We start from the raw sequence: 27308 nt of genomic DNA on the forward strand, positions 1-27308 counted from the left end.
GGCAAGAAAGGTCTTTGTTTTCCTCTACTAGGGGTAGCTAGATTCTCCGGCTGGCGCGTGTCATCTAGAATCAACGTAGGAATGATCCCCGGCTACTTCTAGTGTTGGCGTTAGGAGTAGATATATGGTCAACCCAGTTACCACTGCCCTATGAGCTGGATTTTTGTATTCTGCAGATTTCCACGTTCCTCTGAGACCCTCGCCATTGGGGTCATAACAGTTTGCCAGGCCAGTATTAAATGTTTAATGCATTGCAGAAGAGGGATTATAAGAAAGAAGATTCTGAGTTTTTTTTTTTTTTTCTTCTTCCCCTTTACCTCAGAGTGGCTATGCTTGCTGCAGACATGAATGTCCAGACCTTGATTACAAGTGTGGACCAGCTGGCTACTCGTGTGCAGGGCATACAAGACTATGTTATCAGAAATCCTAGGTCAGAACCTAAAATACCGATTCCTGAACTGTTTTCCGGAGACAGGTTTAAGTTTAGGAATTTCGTGAATAATTGTAAATTGTTTTTGTCCCTGAGACCCTGTTCATCTGGAGATTCTGCTCAGCAAGTAAAAATTGTTATTTCGTTCTTACGGGGCGACCCTCAGGATTGGGCTTTTTCGCTGGCGCCAGGAGATCCGGCATTGGCTGATCTTGATGCGTTTTTTCTGGCGCTCGGTTTACTTTATGAGGAACCCAATCTTGAGATTCAGGCAGAAAAGGCCTTGCTGGCTATGTCTCAGGGGCAGGACGAGGCTGAAGTGTATTGCCAAAAATTTCGGAAATGGTCCGTGCTGACACATTGGAACGAGTGTGCACTGGCCGCTAATTTTAGAAATGGCCTTTCTGAAGCCATTAAGAATGTTATGGTGGGTTTTCCCATTCCCACAGGTCTGAATGATACTATGGCACTGGCTATTCAAATTGACCGGCGGTTGCGGGAGCGCAAAACCGCAAATTCCCTCATGGTGTTGTCTGAACAGACACCTAATTCGGTGCAATGTGATAGAAAAACCGCAAATTCCCTCATGGTGTTGTCTGAACAGACACCTGATTTAATGCAATGTGATAGAATCCTGACTAGAAATGAGCGGAAAATTCATAGACGCCGGAATGGCTTGTGCTACTACTGTGGTGATTCTACACATGTTATCTCAGCATGCTCTAAACGTATAGCTAAGGTTGTTAGTCCTGTCACCGTTGGTAATTTGCAACCTAAATTTATTCTGTCTGTAACTTTGATTTGCTCACTGTCATCTTATCCTGTCATGGCGTTTGTAGATTCAGGTGCTGCCCTGAGTCTCATGGATCTCTCATTTGCTAAGCACTGTGGTTTTACTCTTGAACCATTAGAAAATCCTATTCCTCTTAGGGGTATTGATGCTACACCATTGGCAGCAAATAAACCGCAGTATTGGACACAGGTTACCATGTGCATGACTCCTGAACACCGCGAGGTGATACGTTTCCTGGTTTTACATAAAATGCATGATTTGGTTGTTTTAGGGCTGCCATGGTTACAGACCCATAATCCAGTCCTGGACTGGAAGGCTATGTCAGTCTCAAGTTGGGGCTGTCGTGGTATTCATGGGGATTCCCTGCCTGTGTCTATTGCTTCTTCTACGCCTTCGGAAGTTCCGGAGTATTTGTCTGATTATCAGGATGTCTTCAGTGAGTCTGAGTCCAGTGCACTGCCTCCTCATAGGGACTGTGACTGTGCTATAGATTTGATCCCAGGCAGTAAATTTCCTAAGGGAAGACTGTTTAATCTGTCGGTACCTGAACATACCGCTATGCGTTCATATATCAAGGAGTCTCTGGAAAAAGGACATATTCGTCCGTCTTCTTCCCCTCTTGGTGCGGGATTCTTTTTTGTGGCAAAAAAGGACGGATCTTTGAGACCTTGTATTGATTATCGACTTTTAAATAAGATCACTGTCAAATTTCAGTATCCTTTACCGCTGTTGTCTGACTTGTTTGCCCGGATTAAGGGTGCCAAGTGGTTCACCAAGATAGACCTTCGTGGTGCGTACAACCTTGTGCGCATTAAGCAAGGTGATGAATGGAAAACCGCATTCAATACGCCCGAAGGTCATTTTGAGTACTTGGTGATGCCTTTTGGGCTCTCCAATGCGCCTTCAGTTTTTCAGTCCTTTATGCATGACATTTTCCGGAAGTATCTGGATAAATTTTTGATTGTTTATCTGGATGATATTTTGGTTTTTTCTGACAATTGGGATTCGCATGTGGAGCAGGTCAGGTTGGTCTTTAAAATTTTGCGTGAAAATTCTTTGTTTGTCAAGGGCTCAAAGTGTCTCTTTGGTGTGCAGAAGGTTCCCTTTTTGGGGTTCATTTTTTCCCCTTCTGCTGTGGAGATGGACCCAGTCAAGGTCCGAGCTATTCTTGATTGGACTCAGCCCTCGTCAGTTAAGAGTCTTCAGAAGTTCTTGGGCTTCAGTACCTGGTCAAGTGGAAGGGCTATGGTCAGGAGGATAATTCCTGGGTGGTCGCCTCTGATGTTCATGCGGCCGATTTAGTTCGTGCCTTTCATGCCGCTCATCCTGATCGCCCTGGTGGTCGTGGTGAGGGTTCGGTGACCCCTCACTAAGGGGGGGGTACTGTTGTGAATTTGCTTTTTGCTCCCTCTAGTGGTTACTAGTTTTTTGACTCTGGTTTTTCTGTCATTCCTTTTATCCGCACCTGGGTCGTTACTTAGGGGTGTTGCTATATAAGCTCCCTGGACCTTCAGTTCAATGCCTGGCAACGTAGTTATCAGAGCTAGTCTGCTGTGCTCTTGTCTACTGATCCTGGTTCCAGTTATATCAGCTAAGTCTGCCTTTTGCTTTTTGCTATTTGTTTTGGTTTTGTATTTTTGTCCAGCTTGTTCCAAATCTATATCCTGACCTTTGCTGGAAGCTCTAGGGGGGCTGGTGTTCTCCCCCCGGACCGTTAGACGGTTCGGGGGTTCTTGAATTTCCAGTGTGGATTTTAATAGGGTTTTTGTTGACCATATAAGTTACCTTTCTTTATTCTGCTATCAGTAAGCGGGCCTCTCTGTGCTAAACCTGGTTCATTTCTGTGTTTGTCATTTCCTCTTACCTCACCGTCATTATTTGTGGGGGGCTTCTATCCAGCTTTGGGGTCCCCTTCTCTGGAGGCAAGAAAGGTCTTTGTTTTCCTCTACTAGGGGTAGCTAGATTCTCCGGCTGGCGCGTGTCATCTAGAATCAACGTAGGAATGATCCCCGGCTACTTCTAGTGTTGGCGTTAGGAGTAGATATATGGTCAACCCAGTTACCACTGCCCTATGAGCTGGATTTTTGTATTCTGCAGATTTCCACGTTCCTCTGAGACCCTCGCCATTGGGGTCATAACACCCATGGCTCCAATCATGCCCCGTATCTACATTCTGTCCATGTCTCCAATCCTGCCCCATCTGTCTCCAGTCTTGCCCCCAGTGTGTCCAGCATCTCTGCCCCCAGTGTGTCCAGCATCTCTGCCCCCAGTGTGTCCAGCATCTCTGCCCCCAGTGTGTCCAGCATATTGCCCCCAGTGTGTCCAGCATATTGCCCCCAGTGTGTCCAGCATATTGCCCCCAGTGTGTCCAGCATATTGCCCCCAGTGTGTCCAGCATATTACCCCCAGTGTGTCCAGCATATTGCCCCCAATGTCTCCAGCAATCTGCCCCAGTGTCTCCAGCATATTGCCCCCAGTGTGTCCAGCATATTGCCCCCAGTGTGTCCAGCATCCTGCCCTCAGTGTGTCCCGCATATTGTCCCCAGTGTGACCAGCATCCTGCCCCCAGTGTGTCCAGTATCCTGCCCCCAGTGTGTCCAGTATCCTGCCCCCAGTGTGTCCAGTATCCTTCCCCCAGTGTGTCCAGTATCCTGCCCCCCGTGTGTCCAGCATATTGCACCAGTTTGTCCAGCATATTGCCCAAAAAAAAAAAAAGAGTTCTCCTCACCTGTCCGCGCTCCTTCGGCAAAGCTCCCTCCAGCAGTGCGCACTCTCCGGCGACTGACAATTACATCAGACGCTGGCGACGTGCGCGCTGCGGCTGACGTCAGCTGCCAGCCTCCAATTGGCTGGCGGCTGTTAACTATTGACGTGCAGGCGCGTGCCCACACGTCAATAGCGTTAAACTGCCGCAGCGCCGGTAGGGGCCCGGTGAGCAGATGAGACGGGGCCCGATGCGGACCCCCTCTGCCCAGCGGGCCCATACGCCAGTCAGGGCAGTAATGTCCTGATGGCGGCGGTCAATCTGAGCGGTAGCCCAGGGCCCCCCCACACCACTGGGCCCTGGGCTACCGCCCAGATTGACCTCATTATAATCCGCCCCTGTATCTATGTGTATTATATGAACCCCATTATGGTGCCGTTTATACGGCTTTTTTACACTATCGATATGCTGATCGCTGTGATATATTGTATGATTGACACTCTAACACTCTATGGTCAATAAATTTTGTTTTCCTGTATGAACCTTAATATGGCTAAACATGGTTTTATGGTTGATAATCTTGCGGCTCTAATCTGATGGTATCTTACCTACTCTATCCTCCTGTTTACTGCAGATTAGAACGTTAACAACCCATTCCATCTCAGTTCCTCAAACTCACCAGACTTGTACCTGAGCCAACTATTATTAACATTAGACTGGCACTTTCGGACCGAAACTTCCAAACCAGATTATATGTACAAGCTTATCACTTTAGCATTACAATATATTTGGGTGTTGAAGGCATTTTTAGGTTAGCATTAGCATACCTCCGAAATTTTGAAGGGAAAGAAGGACAAAGTATGTGGCGCGTGCCGCAGCAAATGTTATGCCATGCCTCTGACCACAACTATTTCACAACTAGTCACACCCATGTCCACGCCCCAACCACACCCATTTAGCACTGCTGATCACACTGTTTCATAAACAATAATTATAATAAAAAAAATATGGACACATGATGCTGCATACTGTATAATGGCCCCACATGATGCTCTATATTGTATAATGGCCACACATAATGCTCAATACTGTATAATGGCCACACATGATGCTCAATACTGTATAATGGCCACACAGTGCTCCATACTGTATAATGGCCACACATAATGCTCAATACTGTATAATGGCCACACATAGTGCTCCATACTGTATAATGGTCACACATGATGCTCAATACTGTATAATGGCCACACAGTGCTCGATATTGTATAATGGCCACACATGGTGCTCAATACTGTATAATGGCCACACAGTGCTCCATGCTGTATAATGACCCCACATGATGCTCCATACTGTATAATGGCCACACAGTGCTCCATACTGTATAATGGCCCCACAGTGCGCTATACTGTATAATGACAACACATGATGCTCAGTACTGTATAATGGCCACACATGATGCTCTATATTGTATAATGGCCACACATAATGCTCAATACTGTATAATGGCCACACATGATGCTCAATACTGTATAATGGCCACACATAATGCTCAATACTGTATAATGGCCACACATAATGCTCAATACTGTATAATGGCCACACAATGCTCAATACTGTATAATGGCCACACAATGCTCAATACTGTATAATGGCCCCATACTGTATAATGGCCACACATGTTGCTCAATACTGTATAATGGCCACACAATGCTCAATACTGTATAATGGCCACACATAATGCTCAATACTGTATAATGGCCACACAATGCTCAATACTGTATAATGGCCACACATAATGCTCAATACTGTATAATGGCCACACATAATGCTCAATACTGTATAATGGCCACACATAGTGCTCCATACTGTATAATGGTCACACATGATGCGCAATACTGTATAATGGCCACACAGTGCTCGATATTGTATAATGGCCACACATGGTGCTCAATACTGTATAATGGCCACACAGTGCTCCATGCTGTATAATGACCCCACATGATGCTCCATACTGTATAATGGCCACACAGTGCTCCATACTGTATAATAGCCACACATGATGCTGCGTACAGTATAATGGCCCCACAGTGCGCTATACTGTATAATGGCAACACATGATGCTCAGTACTGTATAATGGCCACACATGATGCTCTATATTGTATAATGGCCACACATAATGCTCAATACTGTATAATGGCCACACATGATGCTCAATACTGTATAATCGCCACACATAATGCTCAATACTGTATAATGGCCACACATAATGCTCAATACTGTATAATGGCCACACAATGCTCAATACTGTATAATGGCCACACAATGCTCAATACTGTATAATGGCCCCATACTGTATAATGGCCACACATGTTGCTCAATACTGTATAATGGCCACACAATGCTCAATACTGTATAATGGCCCCATACTGTATAATGGCCACACATGTTGCTCTATACTGTATAATGGCCACACATAGTGCTCCAGACTGTATAATGGCCACACATGATGCTGCGTACAGTATAATGGCCCCACAGTGCTCCATACTGTATAATGGCCACACATGATGCTCAATACTATATAATGTCCACACAGTGCTTCATACTGTATAATGGCCCCACATGATGCTCCATACTGTATAATGGCCACACAGTGCTCCATACTGTATAATGGCTACACATGATGCTCCATACTGTATAATGGCCACACACACTGCTCCATACTGTATAACGGACACACATGATGCTCAACACTGTATAATGGTCCCACATGATGCTGTGTACAGTATAATGGCCACCCATGATGCTGGGTACAGTATAATGGACACACATGATGCTGCGTACAGTATAATGGCCCCACATGATGCTGCGTACAGTATAATGGCCCCACATGATGCTGCGTACAGTATAACAGCCTCACATGATGTTGCGTACAGTATAATTGCCTCACATGATGCTGCGTATAGTATAATGGCCTCACATGATGCTGCGTACAGTATAATGGCCCCATATGATGCTGCGTACAGTATAACAGCCTCACATGATGCTGCATACAGTATAATTGCCTCACATGATACTGTGTACGGTATAATGGCCCCACATGATACTGTGTACGGTATAATGGCCCCACATGATGCTGCGTACTGTATAATGGCCCCACATGATGCTGGGTACAGTATAATGGCCACACAGTGCTCCATACTGTATAATGGCCCCACATGATACTGCGTACATTATAATGGCCACACATGGTTACCCCACCTCCATCATTGCCTTCATCACTACACACACACACACACACCTTTCAACGCGCTCCCTTGCAGCAGCCAGCAGCTTCCACTCCCTCGGCGCGGAATGATGTCATCCAGCCACGCCGCTGACTGTTCACATTGCTGCAGCTCCAGTACGCCACTGGTAATGACCTCTCCATTTCTCCTGTGCCAGTCAGTGTTAGAGCGAGGAGCAATATCTGTTCCAATCCGACACAGCCAGCGTCCACTCCGTACACCAGCAGCTCTACTCCATACACACACATGACTCCGCTCCGTACAACTCGTACACATGCGGCTCTGCTCCGTACACCTTGCACATGCAGCTCCGCTCCGTACACCTTGCACATGCAGCTCCGCACACCACGTACATACGCGGCTCAGCTCCGTACACCTTGTACACACGGCTGCGCTCCATACACCTCTTACACACGCAGATGGAGTCCGTACACACGCGGCTCCACTCTGTACACCTCGTACACATGCGGCTGCGCTCCGTACACCTCGTACACTCGCGGCTGCGCTCCGTCCACTCGCGGCTGCGCTCCGTACACCTCGTGCACGCACACAACTCCGCTCCATACACCTCAACACACGTGGCTGCAATCCGTACACCCGCGGCTGCGGTCTGTACACACACGACTCTGCTCCATACACCTCATACACACGCGGCTCTGCTCCTTACACACACACACACGACTCCGCTCCGTACACACGATTCTGCTCCGTACACCTCATATACACACGGCTCTGCTACATCCACACTGTAAACACCTCCTGACCCCACACAATTTTATCCTCATACAGCACCATGACAACCAGCAGAGTCTTGCATACATAGACGGTGGTCCCGATCATGTGACCCCTGACTCCTCCCCTCCTGTGACCGCATCACAGGTCCTGTGCGCACAGAGCAGCCATATATGTGGTGTTCTGCTCAGCGGGTGGAGTGATCAGGATGAGGCTGAGATTGCAGTGCGGGAAAACTAATGTCCCGCCCATGACCGCGGGGCAGACTGTCAAAATCGGGACTGCCCCGCTGGATTTGGGATGGTTGGGAGGTGTGGGTTAGTCCAGTGAGGGTCAGGTAGGGATAGCTAACATTTTGCGGCGGTGCCATATCGAATCACTAGGGTGCCAGCCTCCACTGTCAGGAAGGGTCGCTAAGGGTTAGACATTGTCTCCCTTAGATTATTTCTTATTAGTGACTTTTTTCTACACCCAGCTGATCTAATATGTTGTTGTTTATGACCCTCTACCGCCCTAATTTATTTTAATTGGGGTATTAATGAATATAAATAATAGCGGATTGTTTTTTTTCTATATGTGGTTGTACTGTTGAACGTACAAATTTAATAAATGGCCGAGATTCTGCATTACACTAGGGCACATAGGGAACATAACCACACCAGGCAGATGGCCTTGTACAGGGGGTATTATCCCTGTCCTATCCGGGGGGGGAAGTGAAACATCCACATACATGCAATATTGTGTTGTACACACCCAAACAGTAAAATAGTGACTTTGTGAGGAATATACCTGATTTACTCAGTCTGGTAGGAGCCGCCACCATGTGTTACACTGACAACAAAGAGCAGGAAATCTATCAGCCTTTGTGCGGGAATTTCATGTTCAGTGTCAGCCAATCAGCACTCAGTAAGGCTATGGCTCCGCCCATGGGCAGCACAGTATCACTTCCCCCTCAGACACTTAGCGTTAACCCTTTAGTACCCGATGTTTCCAGTTCACACAGGATAATCACCAACCTCTTCCCCCTCAGATGTGAGCGGAGGACAGAACTGTTGGGGATTTTGAATTTCCCGCGAGAATGTTATAGTCACAGATCTGACTCCACCGGTCTGGGGAGCAAAGGGTTACATACTGCTGTACTCCATGTAGTGCCATAATCCCCACTTATAATGTGAGATTCAGGAACCAACATTCCTATATGGTGGCTCACCATTAGATGAGAAGTGATTCCAACTCAATTATAAAAAAGAAGTTTTATTAAATATCAATATATAAAATAAAAAGGAGGGGGGGTTCTTAGTGTGGCACCAGGGCAGAGCATTTCTGGCTACACTGGCATACTGATATTCTACTCAGTTGAGCCATTGTGGGGTTTATTGTTTAGGTTAGTGCTGTGGTATACTACATCGCAGCCTTGCTGCAGTTTATTGCAACTTCAGTGCAAATGTGCTATACATTTTCTGCTTGCTATGGATATTACTACCATCTCAGCCCACACTGTCCTCTTCAGATTCACATCAGGTAGCCCCCTTAGCATCTTTGACTTTTGCATTATTAGTGGTTTTTATTCCCCGTTTGTTTATATAGTGAGATTTAATAAAATTATTCTTTGTTTTATCATAGAGTTGAAATCACTTCTCATCTAATGGTGGTCCGCCATATTAGATTATCTTGGTTCATGAACTTTGAAGTGTCACACACTTTTTTTTTGGACATATGGAAATAAATAGATTCAGATCTAGGAATAGATCACTCTCTCGGGAGTTCTCCAGTCTGGGGAGCGAAAGGTGTGTAACATCAGGGAAAGTGCAGAGAGCTCACATCCCATCCTCTCCTATTAGCAACACTAGGTCCTTGTTCTCTGGGAGAGAATAAAGCGAGCAGTAACAAAGCGTGAGGCCTCCATGCCATGTTAATAATGGTAATTAAGTTTTGGTCTTAAACATCCTAATATTTTTTTTTTTTAGATGTGGAACCCCAAACTGGATCCCACATTTTACATGTTACCTCTCTATAAATAACTTGGACATACATCAAGATCACAGGATTTTCACTTTTTAAAAAACCCTAAAATCTTTTCACTTTGCTGCTGCCTGACATGGAGTACTGCTGCTCAGCTTACTTGTAACCAGAACACAGAAGGCCTTGTCTTGTTCTGTTGACAGACACTTTACACTTCTTCCCATCCACAAGTTCATTAATAAAAATAATTGGTCTTAACAGATCCTTGTGGTCCCCACTTCTGCCCATATATTTAGATTATGTACCATTTACAACATGGGTTTCTTGTACCACAACCAGTTCTTCACCCATCTGCAGTGTCGCTAGTTCCGGCTTCTGGAGCATCTGTACAAGCCTGTTGTATGGTGCAGTATCAGACGTCTTTACAAAGTCAATATAATCACAAGTCACATGACCAATATGTAGAATAGCACATACCTTCTCATAGAAATCCAACATGCTGGTTAAGCACAACTTCTCGTTCATGAATCCAGGCTGGTGATCAATTATATTTTCTGCCATATATTTTGCAGGTCATCCCTTACAATGCCGGTCAGTGCAGCAGGACACAGACAAGCAGCCACAGCTCTGATGTAGACAGGGTGGGTGGCTCTTAGAAGAGCCTTTGGGTTGTGGGTGCAGAGCACGGAGCAGATCACTTGGCGCTGGTGTACTTGGTGACGGCCTTGGTGCCCTCAGACACGGCGTGCTTGGCCAGCTCTCCAGGCAGCAGCAGGCGCACAGCGGTCTGGATCTCCCGGGAGGTGATGGTGGAGCGCTTGTTGTAGTGAGCCAGGCGGGAGGCTTCCCCTGCAATGCGTTCAAAGATGTCATTGACAAAGGAGTTCATGATGCCCATGGCCTTGGAGGAGATGCCGGTGTCAGGGTGGACCTGCTTCAGCACCTTGTACACATAGATGGCATAGCTCTCCTTCCTGGTCTTCCTCCGCTTCTTACCATCCTTCTTCTGAGTCTTGGTCACAGCTTTCTTGGAGCCCTTCTTGGCTGCTGGTGCAGACTTGGCAGGATCAGGCATGATGATAGCAGAATGTTCTCTTCACTGGAAAAAGAAATAATGATCCTGCTCCTCCCAGAGCGGCCGTATTTATAGACCGGCCATGCAAGTGAGCAATGCTGTCAGATCACTGTACTATTGGGTGAGATAGTCATGTGAGTAGAGTAGATGCAATAATACCAACCCACTGCAGCTCATTGGTGTTTCCACAAGTCTCGTTTGCATTGGTGACTTCAGATTCAGCCAATGGCAGGAGAGGAGGTGGGCAGCAGCAGGTTATAAAAGGCGCAGGAGACTGCATAGTCACCACATAATAGTGTTCTCTTTCTGCTGATAACTGTGAGTGCAGTGATGTCTGGACGCGGCAAACAAGGAGGGAAGGTCCGTGCTAAAGCCAAGACCCGCTCATCCCGGGCAGGACTGCAGTTCCCGGTTGGTCGTGTGCACAGACTTCTCCGCAAGGGTAACTATGCTGAGAGGGTGGGTGCCGGTGCTCCGGTCTATCTGGCTGCTGTGCTGGAGTATCTGACTGCTGAGATCCTGGAATTAGCCGGCAATGCCGCCCGGGACAACAAGAAGACCCGCATCATCCCCCGACACCTGCAGCTGGCCGTGCGCAATGACGAGGAGCTGAACAGGCTGCTGGGTGGGGTGACCATCGCCCAGGGGGGCGTCCTGCCCAACATCCAGGCTGTGCTACTGCCCAAGAAGACTGAAAGTAGCAAGGTGAGCAGCAAGTCAGGCAAGAGCAAGTGAGCGACACTAAACCCATCTATCTACACAACCCAAAGGCTCTTCTAAGAGCCACCCACACCGTCACCACAAGAGCTGACGCCGCTGATCTCTGGTGTGATGTTCTGTATGTACAAATCTTTTAATGGCTAACACTACGGTATTTATAAAGGAAGAGTATGAGATATACTGACACAGTGGGTAGATCCCTGTTAGGTTGGCAGTTTGTTTTACCTGGTCAATACTCCAAGGGTGTGAAATATCCACATACACACCCCATACTGTACCGTATAGTTTTGGGCAGTAGGACACAGGCAGCCACAGCCCTGATGTAGACGGGGTGGGTGGATCATTGAAGAGCCTTTGGGTTGTGGGTGCAGAGCACGGAGCAGAGGATTCAAATTCCACCAAGGACAACATCTGCAAGGAGTTGGTTTTCCTCCCCGTGATTACATGGGTTCCTCACTCCAAAACCTTAATGATGGGGAATGTAGATTGTGAGCCCTAATGAGCACGTCTGTAAGGTGCTAAATAAGTGAGGAAAATTAAGTGTAACCCCCATATGATGTGTTTTACAAGCCCTAACGTTATAATATAGTCAGTACGGAATATACCAGATCTACTCGCCCCCACATGTTACACGGAGAACAGAGAGCGGGAGAAACTACCGGCCATTGTGCAGGAATTTCATTTTCAGTGCTCAGCCAATCCCGACACTTAGTGTTAACCCATTAGTGCCTGATGTCTCCAGTTCCCAAAGAGCAGACTACAGCCATTCAGGCACAGGGCGATCACCAACCCCTCTTCACATTTGGGTGGAGCACAGAACTGTTGGGGATTTTGAGTTTCCCGCACTTTTTCCGTGAGACCTTACATCTAGTCACAGACCTGAGTCCTGCTCGGATCAATGACTATGTGAGACAGAGAAATCACTGGTCAGGGGTGAAAAGGGGTATGGATAATAAAAATAAGTACAATAATCTTAATAAAAGTCACGACTGGTACAGGAGGAGAGAGGACCCTGCCCGCGAGGGCCCATAATCTACAAAGGGATGGGTGAGGATACAGTAGGTGAGGGTAGAGCTGGTCATGTAGTGGATCGGTGGTTACTGCAGGTTGTAGGCTTGTGGAAAGAGGTAGTATTCGAGTTCTTTTTGAAGGTTTCCACGATAGGTGAGAGTATGATATGTTGGAGTAGAGAATACCAGAGTAAGGGGGATGCGTGGAGAAACCTTGTATACGATTGTCAGAACAGGGGAGTAGAGAAGGAGATCTTGTGAGGATCGGAGGTTGCGTGCAGGTAAGTACCGGGAGATGAGGTCACAGGTGTATGGCTTTGTATGTCATGGTTAGGGTTTTGAACTGGAGTCTCTGGGTAATGGGGAGCCAGTGAAGGGATTGACAGCGGAGCTATAAGTGGATTAGTCAGGCAACAGAGTTTAGAATAGATTGGAGGGGCACGAGAGTGTTAAGGTACCGTCACATTAAGCGACGCTGCAGCGTCGCTGTTTTGTCGTTGTGTGGTCGCTGGAGAGCTGTCACACAGACAGCTCTCCAGCGACCAACGATGCCGAAGTCCCCGGGGTAAAATCGGGTTACTAAGCGCAGGGCCGCGCTTAGTAACCCGATGTTTACCCTGGTTACCAGTGTAAATGTAAAAAAACAAACACTACATACTTACATTCCTGTGTCTGCTGCGTCCCCCGGCCTCCGCTTCCCTGCACTGTGTAAGCGCCGGCCCTAACAGCAGAGCGGTGACGTCACCGCTGTGCTCTGCTTTATGGCCGGCACTGACACATTCAGTGCAGGAAGCTCTGAGCAGCAGCGGGGATGTGACAGACATCAGAGGGTGAGTATGTAGTGTTTTTTGTTTACTTTTACAATGGTAACCAGGGTAAATATCGGGTTACTAAGCGCAGCCCTGCGCTTAGTAACCCGATATTTACCCTGGTTACCATTGTAAAACATTGCTGGCATCGTTGCTTTTGCTGTCAAACACAACGATACACGCCGATCTGACGACCAAATAAAGTTCTGAACTTTCAGCAACGACCAGCGATATCACAGCAGGATCCTGATAGCTGCTGCGTGTCAAACACAACGATATCGCTATCCAGGACGCTGCAACGTCATGGATCATTATCGTTGCAAAGTCGTTTAGTGTGAAGGTACCTTTAGAAGGGAGAACACAAAGTAAGAGGTTGCAGTAGTCAAGGCGGGAGATGATGAGGGTATGGACTAGGGTTCTGCAGATTCTTGGTTGAGGTATGTACAGATCTGGGAAATATTTTTGAGTTGAAGTCGGCAGGAAGTGGAAAGGGCTTAGATATGTGGTTTGAAGGAGAGATCAGAGTCAAGGATTACCCTGAAGCAGCGAGCTTGTGGGACTGGGGAGAGTGAGCAGCCATTTACTTTAAGTGGAAGTGACTGTGGGGATGTGGTGAGGAGGACCGGGATTTAGAGAAATATCACCGGCAGTGAGAAGGAGAAAGTGTTAGCAGGTGGGAGCAGGGGAGGGCTGTGTTTGGAGACAGAGGATTGTATGTTGAGGAAGTGGTGAGATGGATAGGGAGAATGAAGGGAGAGCTGACCAGTTCCTTACTAGATGTAGGGATTAGGGGGTTAGTAGAAATTGAAGGATTATAGGGGTGAGAGTGAAAACAAAAACATTGTTTACAGTGACTATGTATCCAGTTACCTTCAGTTCCTTTATGGTTAAATTCTGGATTAATTCATAGATCCACACTTCTGTGATCCACTTGTATGGTGCACTGGGCAGACGTATTGTTTGCAATATATTTGGTAGAAAGTGCATTCAGGCGTGAAACAGAGGAGGGACGTGTGTGCTCATCTTGGTCAGATAATTTAAAGTGAGCCAGATGCAGGATGATCATGGCACAGTAAACAAGGTCATAAATAATATTGGGGATATAGCAAGGGTTAGTTGAAGAGCATACCAAGAAGCTGAGGTAGGGAAAGTCAGTGTGGAAAGCTGGGTCACGTACCAAGTGATTGTAAGTAGCAGAGGAAGGAAAAGTCAGTGTGGAAAGATGGGTCACGTACCTGTAGGAAGAATAGATAAATGGACACGCTGATTAGAGTGGAATGGTGGCTGATGGCAGGGAACAGTCTGTATACATCATATTAAATTCTGGATTAATTCATAGCTCACACTTCTATGATGCACGCTGCAGAAGTATATTGTGCTACATACTCTCATATAGAGCTATATTCTCTCCATATTCAGCTGTATACCATCATATATAGTGCTATGTACCATCCTTATCCTTCTGTATACCTCATATTAGTGCTAAATAACCTCCATATCCTGGAATATACAACAATATAGTGCTCTATACCCTCCGTATCCTACTGTATACCCCGATAAAATGCTATATACCCTCATATAGTGGTGTATATACCACTCATACTTCTGTATACCCACATATACATCTGTAAATCCTCATCATATAGCGCTGCTTACCTTACTGATGTATACCCTACAGATGTTTCTATATACTCCATAAACTGCTATATACATCTGTAAATCCTCATAATATACTGCTATATACCATAGTATACATTTATATTTAATACTTAATATCCCCATAGTGCTACCAATCACATAGTGATGTTTAATCCCCTCCTTGTAAAGCTATGTTTCCACGGTCAGTATTGGCAGCGCTTTGGACGCAGCTCCGTCCAAAGCCCTGCCGGCTTTTGTACATGCGGCGATTCAGCATGTGTACATTGGATGGTGATATTTATCTTGCGGAGACTGAGCGCCGCATGTCCGTTTACACAGGGAAGCCGCGGGTGTCCCTGCACGCATAGTGGAGATAGGATTTCATCCACTATGCTGTAACATCTGGCCGCTGAAGACTGGACACAGCGTCCACTGACCGTAGAAACATACCCTTATGCTGTATAATTTCAGAGTGCGAAGAACTCTCCATATAACCCCCATATAGTGCTCTTTACCCCTAAACGCTTGTTCTGTGTAACTCCATATATTGTTGTATACTCCCAATACAGTGCTGTATAAACCAAGTAGTACTGTATTGTATACCCCAATAAAGTAATAATAATGCACCCCATTTACCCTCCATATCCTGCTGCATACCTCCAGATTATACGATAAGGTGGAAATATACTATATGTATACCTCCATATAGTGCTATATACTCACCATATTAGTCAATATACCCCATAGTGATGTATACCTTCCATATCCTACTGTATATCCCTGTGTTATAAACCCTCCATATCCTGCTGAATACCGCAAAATAGTGATGTACCCCCTTCATATTGAGCCTTATACCCCCATATACTGCTGTATAAAGCCATACGGTTCTTTGCTCATGTAGTTCCTGCTGCAATAAACAAGTGATCGGCTTCTCCATTAATGACAATGTGAGGTTCAGACCTAGAAATAGATCTTTAGTTCATCATCGATCAGGAGACTCCACCGGTCTGTGGGGGGAAGGGTGCGTAATATCAGGACGTACAAAGCGCTGATCACAAAAGGATGAGAAGCTACTGAAAATGCAGCTGAGAATTGAAAGTTAACAGCTCATCCATTACCAGCAGAACAGTCCAGACAGAGGGCACTAGGACCCTCTTTTCTGAGAAAATGGGTTCAGTGAGAGATGACGGAGCTAAAGCCTCCATCACGTTAATCTGCTTGTCGCCTTTAACATCCTAATATTTTTATAATATGGAACCTCAAACTTAAAATCTTGTTTGCTTTTGCAGCTGCTGCCTGACACCAAGTACTGCAGTTCACCTCACTTGTACCAGAACACCCAAGTCCTTCTCCTGTTCTGTTGGCTGAAACTATCTCTTAATGACCTTGTGGATGGGAAAAAGTGAAGAGAATTGGTCCTTCCAGATACTTGCAGTCTCCAGTGCTCCTGGCACAGATCGTATTTAGAGGATGTACCATTTACAACAACCAGTTCTACTCCCATCTGCAGTGTCCCTAGTACCGGCTTCTCTACAAGACTTGTGTGGTTCAGTATCAGATGCCTTTGCGAAGTCCAGATATATAACATATGCCTCACGACCAACATCTAGAATAGCACTTACCTTCACATAGAAATCCTACATGCGGTTAGGCTACGTTCACATTTGCGTTGTGCGCCGCAGCGTCGGCGCCGCAACGCACAACGCAAACAAAAACGCAGCAAAACGCATGCACAACGCTGCGTTTTGCGCCGCATGCGTCCTTTTTTTATTGATTTTGGATGCAGCAAAAATGCAACTTGCTGCGTCCTCTGCGCCCAGACGCGTGCGCCGCAGGGACGCATGCGGCGCAAAACGCAAGTGTGACGCATGTCCATGCACCCCCATGTTAAATATAGGGGCGCATGACGCATGCAGCGACGCTGCGGCGCCCGACGCTGCGGTGCAGACCACAAATGTGAACGTAGACTTAGTCAATTTCTGCAATATATTTTGCAGATCATCCCTTACAATGCCGGTCAGTGCAGCAGGACACAGACAAGCATCCACAGCTCTGATGTAGACGGGGTGGGTGGCTCTTAGAAGAGCCTTTGGGTTGTGGGTGCAGAGCACGGAGCCGATCACTTGGCGCTGGTGTACTTGGTGACGGCCTTGGTGCCCTCAGACACGGCGTGCTTGGCCAGCTCTCCGGGCAGCAGCAGGCGCACAGCGGTCTGGATCTCCCGGGAGGTGATGGTGGAGCGCTTGTTGTAGTGAGCCAGGCGGGAGGCTTCCCCTGCAATGCGCTCAAAGATGTCATTGACAAAGGAGTTCATGATGCCCATGGCCTTGGAGGAGATGCCGGTGTCAGGGTGGACCTGCTTCAGCACCTTGTACACATAGATGGCATAGCTCTCCTTCCTGGTCTTCCTCCGCTTCTTCCCATCCTTCTTCTGAGTCTTGGTCACAGCTTTCTTGGAGCCCTTCTTGGCTGCGGGTGCAGACTTGGCAGGATCAGGCATGATTATAGCAGAACGTTCTTTTTACTGGAAAAGCAATAATGATCCTGCTCCTCCCAGAGCGCCCGTATTTATAGACCGGCCATGCAAATGAGCAATGCTGTCAGATCACTGTTCTATTGGGTGAGAATATGGTGTGACCACTGCAGACATAATGATCTCCGCCCACCGCAGCTCATTGGTGTTTCCACAAGTCTTAATTGCATTGGTGACTTCAGATGCAGCCAATGGCAGGAGAGGAGGCGGGGCAGCAGCAGGTTATAAAAGGCATAGGAGCTGGCATACTCACCACACAATAGTTCTTTATCTGCTGATAATTGTGAGTGCAGTGATGTCTGGACGCGGCAAGCAAGGAGGGAAGGTCCGTGCTAAAGCCAAGACCCGCTCATCCCGGGCAGGACTGCAGTTCCCGGTTGGTCGTGTGCACAGACTTCTCCGCAAGGGTAACTATGCTGAGAGGGTGGGCGCCGGTGCTCCGGTCTATCTGGCTGCTGTGCTGGAGTATCTGACCGCTGAGATCCTGGAATTAGCCGGCAATGCCGCCCGGGACAACAAGAAGACCCGCATCATCCCCCGACACCTGCAGCTGGCCGTGCGCAATGACGAGGAGCTGAACAGGCTGCTGGGTGGGGTGACCATCGCCCAGGGGGGCGTCCTGCCCAACATCCAGGCCGTGCTGCTGCCCAAGAAGACCGAGAGCAGCAAGAAAAGCAAGTGATCGACACTGACCCCGTATCATCCACACAACCCAAAGGCTCTTCTAAGAGCCACCCACCCCGTCACCACAAGAGCTGACGCCACTGATCTCTGGTGATATACAGGTGTTATACGGTTGACTATGTATAAAAGTAGAGTATGAGGGATGTCAACTCCGTGGGTAGATCCCTATTAGGTTGTCGGTGTTATCCAGCCTCTCCGTGCCAGGGTGAACTGTCCCTATTCTGTACTGTATAGCCTCCATACAGTGATGGGCAGCGCTGGGGGTCCGGGGCTCAAATCCCACCTAGAACATCTGCAAGGAGTTTGTGTTCTCCAGACATTACCTGGGTTTCCTCACACAAAGCTTTTAATGCTGAGGAATAGTGTGATCCCTAATGTGCACAGTGATGAAAACGTTAGGCGCTGTGGAATTAATAGCACCGGATGAGGGAGTAATATTGGGATATAACCCCCATATAGCGCAGTACATACTGCCATATGCTGTATACACAGTGTCGCATGAGGAATGTACCAGATCCACTCAGTCTGTCAGGAGCCGCCGCCATGACACCGTTTACTGAGGAGAACAAAGAGTGGGAGAAAGTCTCAGCCGTTGGGCGGGAATTTCATATTCAGCTCTCAGCCAATCAGCACTCAGTAGGGCTATGGCTCCGCCCACAGGGTCGCTTCCCCGCAGACACTTGGTGTTAACCCCTTTAGTGCCCGATGTTTCCAGCTCCCGCAGAGCAGACTGCAGCCATCCGGGCACCGGGCGATCACCAGCCCCTCCCCCAGCAGCAGGAGCTGCGGCTTCTCCTCACATGTGGGCGGAGCACAGAACTGTTGGGAGTTTGAATTTCCCGCACTTTTTCCTGTCATTTTCCCGCTTTTATCGCGAGGACGTTACATCTAGTCACAGACCGGAGTCCTCAGTCCTCCCCGGTGACCTCCTGGCGACGGGAGACCGAGAAATCACTGGGATCATCACTGCTCAGGGCAGCAAAGGGTCATATCCTCTGTATACCCCCATATAGTGCTATATACCCTCCATATCCTGCTGTGTACCCCCATATACATCTGTCAATCCTTATCATATTGTGCTGCTTTAGCTCCATATACTGCAGTAAACCCTCAGTGCTGTATACCGCTATAGTATTGTACACACGCCGTGCAGTCTCCATGCTGTGTGCCACCATATAGTGCTGATTACCCTTCACATAGTGCCAAATACTCTCCATATAGTGCCATATAAGGGCTCTTTAACCCTAAACTCCTGTGCAAAGTACACCCAAATAGTGCTTAATGCTCCCCATTTACTGCTATATACCCTCCATAGCCTGATGTATACCTCCATATCCTGCTAACTCTGTTTAGTGCTGTATACATATAGTGCTATATACCACTGTATACCCCTATATAATGTTATATATCCTCCATTTCATGCTTCATACCCAAAAATAGTGATGTACCCCCTCCATATTGAGCCATCTACCCCATGTACTGCTGTATACACTGAAAATACTACTGTACTCCTACATGTAGTGACACAGGTAAAGTACAGGGGCTTATTTACAATGATGGTTCAGCCATCTTGAGGGAATGGAGGATAGCTAAAGGTTGTATGAAGTAGTCACTAGAGATGAGCGAATTGGATCGGATCAGGGCTTAATTGGCAAGCTATAGCACTTACAGAATAAGCTGCAAAGGGACCCCGGCTTCCTGGATCGCTGCGGCTGTTCGGCTCCGCAGCTGCATATGTCACGGCTGTGTGGCAGTCACAACAAAAGGCTCTCCATGCACCATGCATGTGCCGTGACACATACAGCTGAGGAGCCAAACAGCTGATCAGCCACAGGGAGCCGGGTTCCCTCTGCAGCTTATTCGGTAAGTTCTATAGCTTGCCAAGTAAGACCTGATTTGATCAAATCCTCTCATCTCTAGTCACCAGTAGTGTTGAGCATTCCGATACTGCAAGTATCGGGTATCGGCCGATACTTGCTGTATCGGAATTTCCGATACCGAGATCCGATACTTTTGTGGTATCGGGTATCGCAACAACATTAATGTAATAATGTGTAAAAAAGAGAATTAAAATAAAAAATATCGCTATACTCACCTGTCCGACGCAGCCGGGACCTCAGCGAGGGAACCGGCAGCGTTGTTTGTTTAAATTTCGCGCTTTTACTTGGTTACGTGAAGTCCCGGCTTGTGATTGGTCAGGGCGGCCATGTTGCCGGGACGCGGACGTAATTTCGTCACGGCTTGCTGTGATTGGTCCGCGTCCCGGCAACATGGCCGCCATTAACCAATCACAAGCCGTGACGTCACGGGAGGCTGGACATGCGCGTATTTTGAAAAGCGCGCGTGTCCAGCCTCCAGTGACGTCCCGGCAACATGGCCGCCATTAACCAATCACAAGCCGTGACGTCACGGGAGGCTGGACATGCGCGTATTTTGAAAAGCGCGCGTGTCCAGCCTCCAGTGACGTCCCGGCAACATGGCCGCCATTAACCAATCACAAGCCGGGACGTCACGGGAGGCTGGACATGCGCGTATTTTGAAAAGCGCGCGTGTCCAGCCTCCAGTGACGTCCCGGCAACATGGCCGCCATTAACCAATCACAAGCCGGGACGTCACGGGAGGCTGGACATGCGCGTATTTTGAAAAGCGCGCGTGTCCAGCCTCCAGTGACGTCCCGGCAACATGGCCGCCATTAACCAATCACAAGCCGGGACGTCACTGGAGGCTGGACACGCGCGCTTTTTAAAATACGCGCGTGTCCAGCCTCCCGTGACGTCACGGCTTGTGATTGGTTAATGGCGGCCATGTTGCCGGGACGCGGACCAATCACAGCAAGCCGTGACGTAATTTCGTCACGGCTTGCTGTGATTGGTCCGCGTCCCGGCAACATGGCGCCGTGACCAATCATAAGCCGGGACGTCACTGGAGGCTGGACACGCGCGCTTTTCAAAATACGCGCATGTCCAGCCTCCCGTGACGTCACGGCTTGTGATTGGTTAATGGCGGCCATGTTGCCGGGACGCGGACCAATCACAGCAAGCCGTGACGTAATTTCGTCACGGCTTGCTGTGATTGGTCCGCGTCCCGGCAACATGGCCGCCCTGACCAATCACAAGCCGGGACTTCACGTAACCAAGTAAAAGCGCGAATTTTAAACAAACAACGCTGCCGGTTCCCTCGCTGAGGTCCCGGCTGCGTCGGACAGGTGAGTATAGCAATGTTTTTTATTTTAATTCTTTATTTTACACATTAATATGGTTCCCAGGGCCTGAAGGAGAGTTTCCTCTCCTTCAGACCCTGGGAACCATCAGGAATACCGTCCGATACTTGAGTCCCATTGACTTGTATTGGTATCGGGTATCGGATTGGATCCGATACTTTGCCGGTATCGGCCGATACTTTCCGATACCGATACTTTCAAGTATCGGACGGTATCGCTCAACACTAGTCACCAGCCAATATTTGTGGTGCTTATCATTGCGCTGGAGTTTGATGGAGAGTTATGTTCAGAGAAAGTGAATGGGCTATATATACACTGCTCCAAAAAATAAAGGGGACACTAAAATCCCACATCCTAGATATCACTGAATGAAATATTCCAGTTGTAAATTATTCATTACATACTGGAAAGTGTTGAGAACAATACAACCTAAAAATTATCAACGTAAATCACAACTAATGTCCCATGGAGGTCTGGAGTTGGAATGATGCTCAAAATCAGAGTGGAAAATGAAGTTAGAGGCTGATCCAACTTCAGTGGAAATGCCTCAAGACAAGAAATGATGCTCAGTAGTGTGTGTGGCCTCCATGTGCCTGTATGACCTCACTACAACGCCTGTGCATGCTCCTGATGAGGCGGCGGATGTTCTCCTGAGGGATCTCTCAGACCTGGACTAAAGCATCCGCCCACTCCTGGACAGTCTGTGGTGCAGCATGATGTTGGCGGATGGAGCGAGACATGTTCAATCGGATTCAGGTCTGGGGAACGGGCAGCCCAGTCCATAGCTTCAATGCCTTCATCTTGCAGGAACTGCTGACACACCCCAACCACATGAGGTCTGGCATTGTCCTGCATTAGGAGGAACCCAGGGTCAACCGCACCAGCATATGGTCTCACAAGGGGTCTGAGGATCTCATCTCGGTACCTAATGGGTCAGGCTACCTCTGGGGAGCACATGGAGGGCTGTGCGGCCCTCCAAAGAAATGCCACCCCACACCATTACTGACCCACTGCCAAACTAGTCATGCTGAAGGATGTTGCAGGCAGCAGATCGCTCTCCACACTCGATCACGTCTGTCTCATGTGCTCAGTGTGAACCTGCTTTCATCTGTGAAGAGCACAGTGCGCCAGTGGCGAATTTGCCAATCCTGGTGTTCTGTGGCAAATGCCAAGCGTCCTGTACGGTGTTGGGCTGTGAGCTCAACCCCCATCTGTGGATGTCGGGCACTCAGACCATCCTCATGGAGTCGGTTTCTAACCGTTTGTGCAGACACATGCACATTTGTGACCTGCTGGAGGTCATTTTGCAGGGCTCTGGCAGTGTTCCTCCTTGTGGGGACAGGAGTATGCCAACCGATCAACCAACCGCTGCACGATCAGCTCTATCCTCACCTACTGTATTCTCACCCATCCCTTGTAGATTGTGAGCCCTCGCGGGCAGGGTCCTCACTCCTCCTGTACCAGTTATGACTTGTATTGTTCAAGATTATTGTACTTGTTTTTATTATGTATACCCCTCCTCACTTGTAAAGCGCCATGGAATAAATGGCGCTATAACAATAAATAATAATAATAATAATAACCCCAGCACCATGTCTGTTTGCAGGTCTCAGGGAATGAAGTACATGTCCTAATACAATTGTTCAAATATGGAGCCTAAACTGGATCCCTTATTTTGGATGTTACGCCTCTATAAATAACTTGAGGCCACAAATCTATTGGGATCACAGGATTTTGTCTTTTAATAAACCCTAAAATCTTGTTTGCTGCAGCTGCCTGACACCGAGTACTGCTGCTCAGCTTACTTTTAACCAGAACACCCAAGTCCTTCTGGTCTGTAGGCTGACACTTTAATCTCTATATTAATGACCTTGTGGATGGGAAGGAGATTAAACAAATTGTTTTAATGGGTCCTTGCGGTCCCATACTACTCCCAGTACAGATCCTTGCGGTTCCCACTCCTGACCATATTTTATTTAGGGACTGCACCATTTACAACAGATTCTTATCCCTTAACCCCTTTCCGACATTGGGCTTCCATTTACGCCGATGTCGAACTCCCTCCCTTTGATGTGGGCTCCAGCGGTGAGCCCACTTCTTTCCTGGCACATGTCAGCTGACATGTGCCCAGAACAGCCGCGGGTGGAATCTCAATCCACCCTTGGCTATTAACCCATTAAATGGCGCTGTCAAACTCTTGACAGAGGCATTTAATGCGCACTTTCCAGCCATCGGGCCAAAAATCCGTCCATCGGTGACCCCCATCATGTGATCGCAGGTCACAGATAGGTTGGCATGATTACCAGAGGTGTCCTGGAGACCTCTATGGTCATCACTACCGGATTCCAATGAGCACCACCCATGGTAAAAAAAAAAAAAAACACCCAAAAAAGTGTGGGATTGCACTTTGTTTGCAGTTTCACCGCTATTGGAATTTTTTTCTCGTCGAGTGCACAACATGGTAAAACCTATGGAGTCGTTCAAAAATACAACTTGTCCCACAAAAAACAAGCCCTCACATGGCCATTTTGACCAAAAAAGGAAAAAAAAAAAAGTTATGGCTCTGGGAAGAAGGGGAGCAAAAAATGATAATGCAGAACCATATACCTCTGGTTGTTAAGGGGTTAATCAGTCACCCATCTGCATAGTGTCCCTAGTCCCGGCTTCTGGAGTGTCTGTACAAGGCTGTTGTGTTTTAGTATAGGATGCCTTTGCACAGTCCGGATATCACATAAGCCCCATGACCAACATCTAGAATAGCACTTACCTTCACATAGAAATCCAATGTGCTGGTGGTTATTATATTTTCTGCAATATTTTGCAGGTCATCTTTTATAATGCCGGTCAGTGCAGCAGAACACAGACGAGCAGCCACAGCTCTGATGTAGACGGGGTGGGTGGCTCTTAGAAGAGCCTTTGGGTTGTGGGTGCAGAGCACGGAGCAGATCACTTGGCGCTGGTGTACTTGGTGACGGCCTTGGTGCCCTCAGACACGGCGTGCTTGGCCAGCTCTCCAGGCAGCAGCAGGCGCACAGCGGTCTGGATCTCCCGGGAGGTGATGGTGGAGCGCTTGTTGTAGTGAGCCAGGCGGGAGGCTTCCCCTGCGATGCGCTCAAAGATGTCATTGACAAAGGAGTTCATGATGCCCATGGCCTTAGAGGAGATGCCGGTGTCAGGGTGGACCTGCTTCAGCACCTTGTATACATAGATGGCATAGCTCTCCTTCCTGGTCTTCCTCCGCTTCTTACCATCCTTCTTCTGAGTCTTGGTCACAGCTTTCTTGGAGCCCTTCTTGGCTGCTGGTGCAGACTTGGCAGGATCAGGCATGATGATTGCAGAATGTTTTCTTCACTGGAAAAGAAAATAATGATCCTGCTCCTCCCAGAGCGCCCGTATTTATAGACCGGCCATGCAAATGAGCAATGCTGTCAGATCACTGTTCTATTGGATGAGAAAGTCATGTGACCAATGTTAACGTCATGATTTCCGCCCTCTGCAGCTCATTGGTGTTTCTGCAAGTCTTGTTTGCATTGGTGACTTCAGATGCAGCCAATGGCAGGAGAGGAGGCGGGGCAACAGCAGGTTATAAAAGGCGCAGGAGACCGCACAGTCACCACACAATAGAGTTCTCTATCTGCTGATAACTGTGAGTGCAGTGATGTCTGGACGCGGCAAACAAGGAGGGAAGGTGCGTGCTAAAGCCAAGACCCGCTCATCCCGGGCAGGACTGCAGTTCCCGGTTGGTCGTGTGCACAGACTTCTCCGCAAGGGTAACTATGCTGAGAGGGTGGGCGCCGGTGCTCCGGTCTATCTGGCTGCTGTGCTGGAGTATCTGACCGCTGAGATCCTGGAATTAGCCGGCAATGCTGCCCGGGACAACAAGAAGACCCGTATCATCCCCCGACACCTGCAGCTGGCCGTGCGCAATGACGAGGAGCTGAACAGGCTGCTGGGTGGGGTGACCATCGCCCAGGGGGGCGTCCTGCCCAACATCCAGGCCGTGCTGCTGCCCAAGAAGACTGAAAGCAGCAAGGTGAGCAGCAAGTCAGGCAAGAGCAAGTGAGCACTACTGATCCCATCTACACAACCCAAAGGCTCTTCTAAGAGCCACCCACACCGTCACCACAAGAGCTGATCTCTGGTGTGATGATCATCTGTAAATAAGTTATATGGCTGATACTCTGTATAACATTGTATGAGGGATATAGCTGAACCAGGCAGTGGGTATAGTGCTGCCTGCTATTAATGGCCAGGCATAGTGCACATAATTTTTTTTATGGTAAGAAGGCAGGAAAAAATATACTGTGCTGTATATCTTCCGGTACTCCATATAATGTGTTAATCCCATATAGTGCAGTATAATGCCATGTGATGCTGTTCATCCCCAAAAGAGTGTTCTACACACCCAAACGGTGTAAGTCACATAGTGAAAAATATACCAGATCTACTCTGAGTGGAATAGTGATGTGTCGTTCGCGAACGAGCCGACACAAAGAGCCGGCTCCCTGCAGTGAACGATAGGAGCCGGCACACCAGTGAGAGCCACTAAAATCCCTGAATGGCTCTCACTGGGCGTAAAATCCCGGGCTTCGGGGGGGGCGTAACTCCGCCCACCTGAGCAAAACCCCACCCACTCTTCAATTTAATTGGCTCTCTAAGAAGTGGGCGGAGTTTCTGCGGTAGGTGGGCGGAGTTTCGGACGCATGAACAGGTACTCAATAGGGATCTAATACGATCCAAAAAGAGCCGGTTCACGAGCCGAAAGAGCCGGCTCTTTTTGGTGAGCGGAGCCATGAGAGCCGGATCACCAAAAAGAGCCGGACTGCCCATCACTAGAGTGGAAGCGCTGCCATGACACCATGTGTTACAGGAAGAGAACAAAGAGCAGAGAAACCAATCAGCACTCAGTATGGCTCCTCCTACAGGCAGCACAAGATCACTTCCCCACCTACACTCAGTGTTAACCCTTTAGTGCTTGATGTTTCCAGCTAGCTGCCATAGAGCAGAGCACAGGCTGATCACCAGCCCCTCCCCCAGCAGCTGGTGCTGCAGCTTCTCACATGTGGGCGAAGCACAGAACTGTTAGGGATTTTGAATTTCCCGCAATTTTTCCTGTCATTTTCTTGTCCCCCCCAACTACCTATCCCAGTAGTGGATGTTTGTCCGGATGTGTAGAAAGGACCTGGGTCAAAAGAGAATAGTGTTGACCAAGGGGTCCGGAGGAGGAGGTCCCATTGTAATCCTGAACATGTACGCGCTAAAAATGGGACAGTTCTTGTCTGAGGTCCCAGATAAAAACAAGTGGACCCGCGCCACTCGTGATCCGGCCAGTAAGAAAGTGTTTCATCAACTCGTGCAAGTTAGACAAATCCAGAAGTTACTGGCTGCTTTCAAGCATCTTGGCAAAGTGTTAACGCCTGAAGCTACCGTGACCTAGCCAGTGGTACAGGCTGTACTCACTATGCCGGTACTGGCCCATGTGTCCTTGGAGGGTGTGAACGTACAGATTGAACAGACAGATGGAAAGAAATGATGTTAAGATTATTGGTTGGCCGTCACTCTGGCCACCGTGTGGCAAGGACGAGTACCTGTGCATTGTAGAAGTTTGAGTGGAGTAAGTTTACAGTTGGTACCCTGACAAAAAGTGGCCGAGTTTGCATAATGCCGGAAGATCTCACCAGAGCTGACGCTATAGGACTGACACCTGTGG

The 27308-nt window shown here is 48.1% G+C and overlaps 7 protein-coding genes across 7 annotated transcripts in view; 3 read left to right on the plus strand and 4 right to left on the minus strand.

The window, feature by feature from the left end:
- The window catches only part of LOC143777006 (E3 ubiquitin/ISG15 ligase TRIM25-like), a 334722-nt gene that overhangs the window by 107022 nt on the left and 200392 nt on the right, over positions 1-27308 (minus strand). The window lies entirely within an intron of this gene.
- LOC143774087 (histone H2B 1.1-like) lies at positions 10554-11034 on the minus strand. Its single transcript, XM_077261383.1, has one exon. It carries the CDS (start codon positions 10982-10984, stop codon positions 10604-10606), a length of 381 nt encoding a protein of 126 aa, XP_077117498.1. The 5' UTR covers positions 10985-11034; the 3' UTR covers positions 10554-10603.
- LOC143774088 (histone H2A.J) lies at positions 11290-11767 on the plus strand. The gene has a single exon (XM_077261385.1). It carries the CDS (start codon positions 11315-11317, stop codon positions 11717-11719), a length of 405 nt encoding a protein of 134 aa, XP_077117500.1. The 5' UTR covers positions 11290-11314; the 3' UTR covers positions 11720-11767.
- On the minus strand, positions 17149-17661 carry LOC143774089 (histone H2B 1.1-like). Its single transcript, XM_077261386.1, has one exon. It carries the CDS (start codon positions 17659-17661, stop codon positions 17281-17283), a length of 381 nt encoding a protein of 126 aa, XP_077117501.1. The 3' UTR covers positions 17149-17280.
- Positions 17906-18432, plus strand: LOC143774090 (histone H2A type 1-like). Its single transcript, XM_077261387.1, has one exon. It carries the CDS (start codon positions 17990-17992, stop codon positions 18374-18376), a length of 387 nt encoding a protein of 128 aa, XP_077117502.1. The 5' UTR covers positions 17906-17989; the 3' UTR covers positions 18377-18432.
- On the minus strand, positions 24496-25045 carry LOC143774091 (histone H2B 1.1-like). The gene has a single exon (XM_077261388.1). It carries the CDS (start codon positions 24923-24925, stop codon positions 24545-24547), a length of 381 nt encoding a protein of 126 aa, XP_077117503.1. The 5' UTR covers positions 24926-25045; the 3' UTR covers positions 24496-24544.
- Positions 25177-25686, plus strand: LOC143774092 (histone H2A.J). The gene has a single exon (XM_077261389.1). It carries the CDS (start codon positions 25257-25259, stop codon positions 25659-25661), a length of 405 nt encoding a protein of 134 aa, XP_077117504.1. The 5' UTR covers positions 25177-25256; the 3' UTR covers positions 25662-25686.

This window comes from Ranitomeya variabilis, chromosome 5 (assembly GCF_051348905.1).
Source record: "Ranitomeya variabilis isolate aRanVar5 chromosome 5, aRanVar5.hap1, whole genome shotgun sequence".
Lineage (NCBI taxonomy): Eukaryota > Metazoa > Chordata > Amphibia > Anura > Dendrobatidae > Ranitomeya > Ranitomeya variabilis.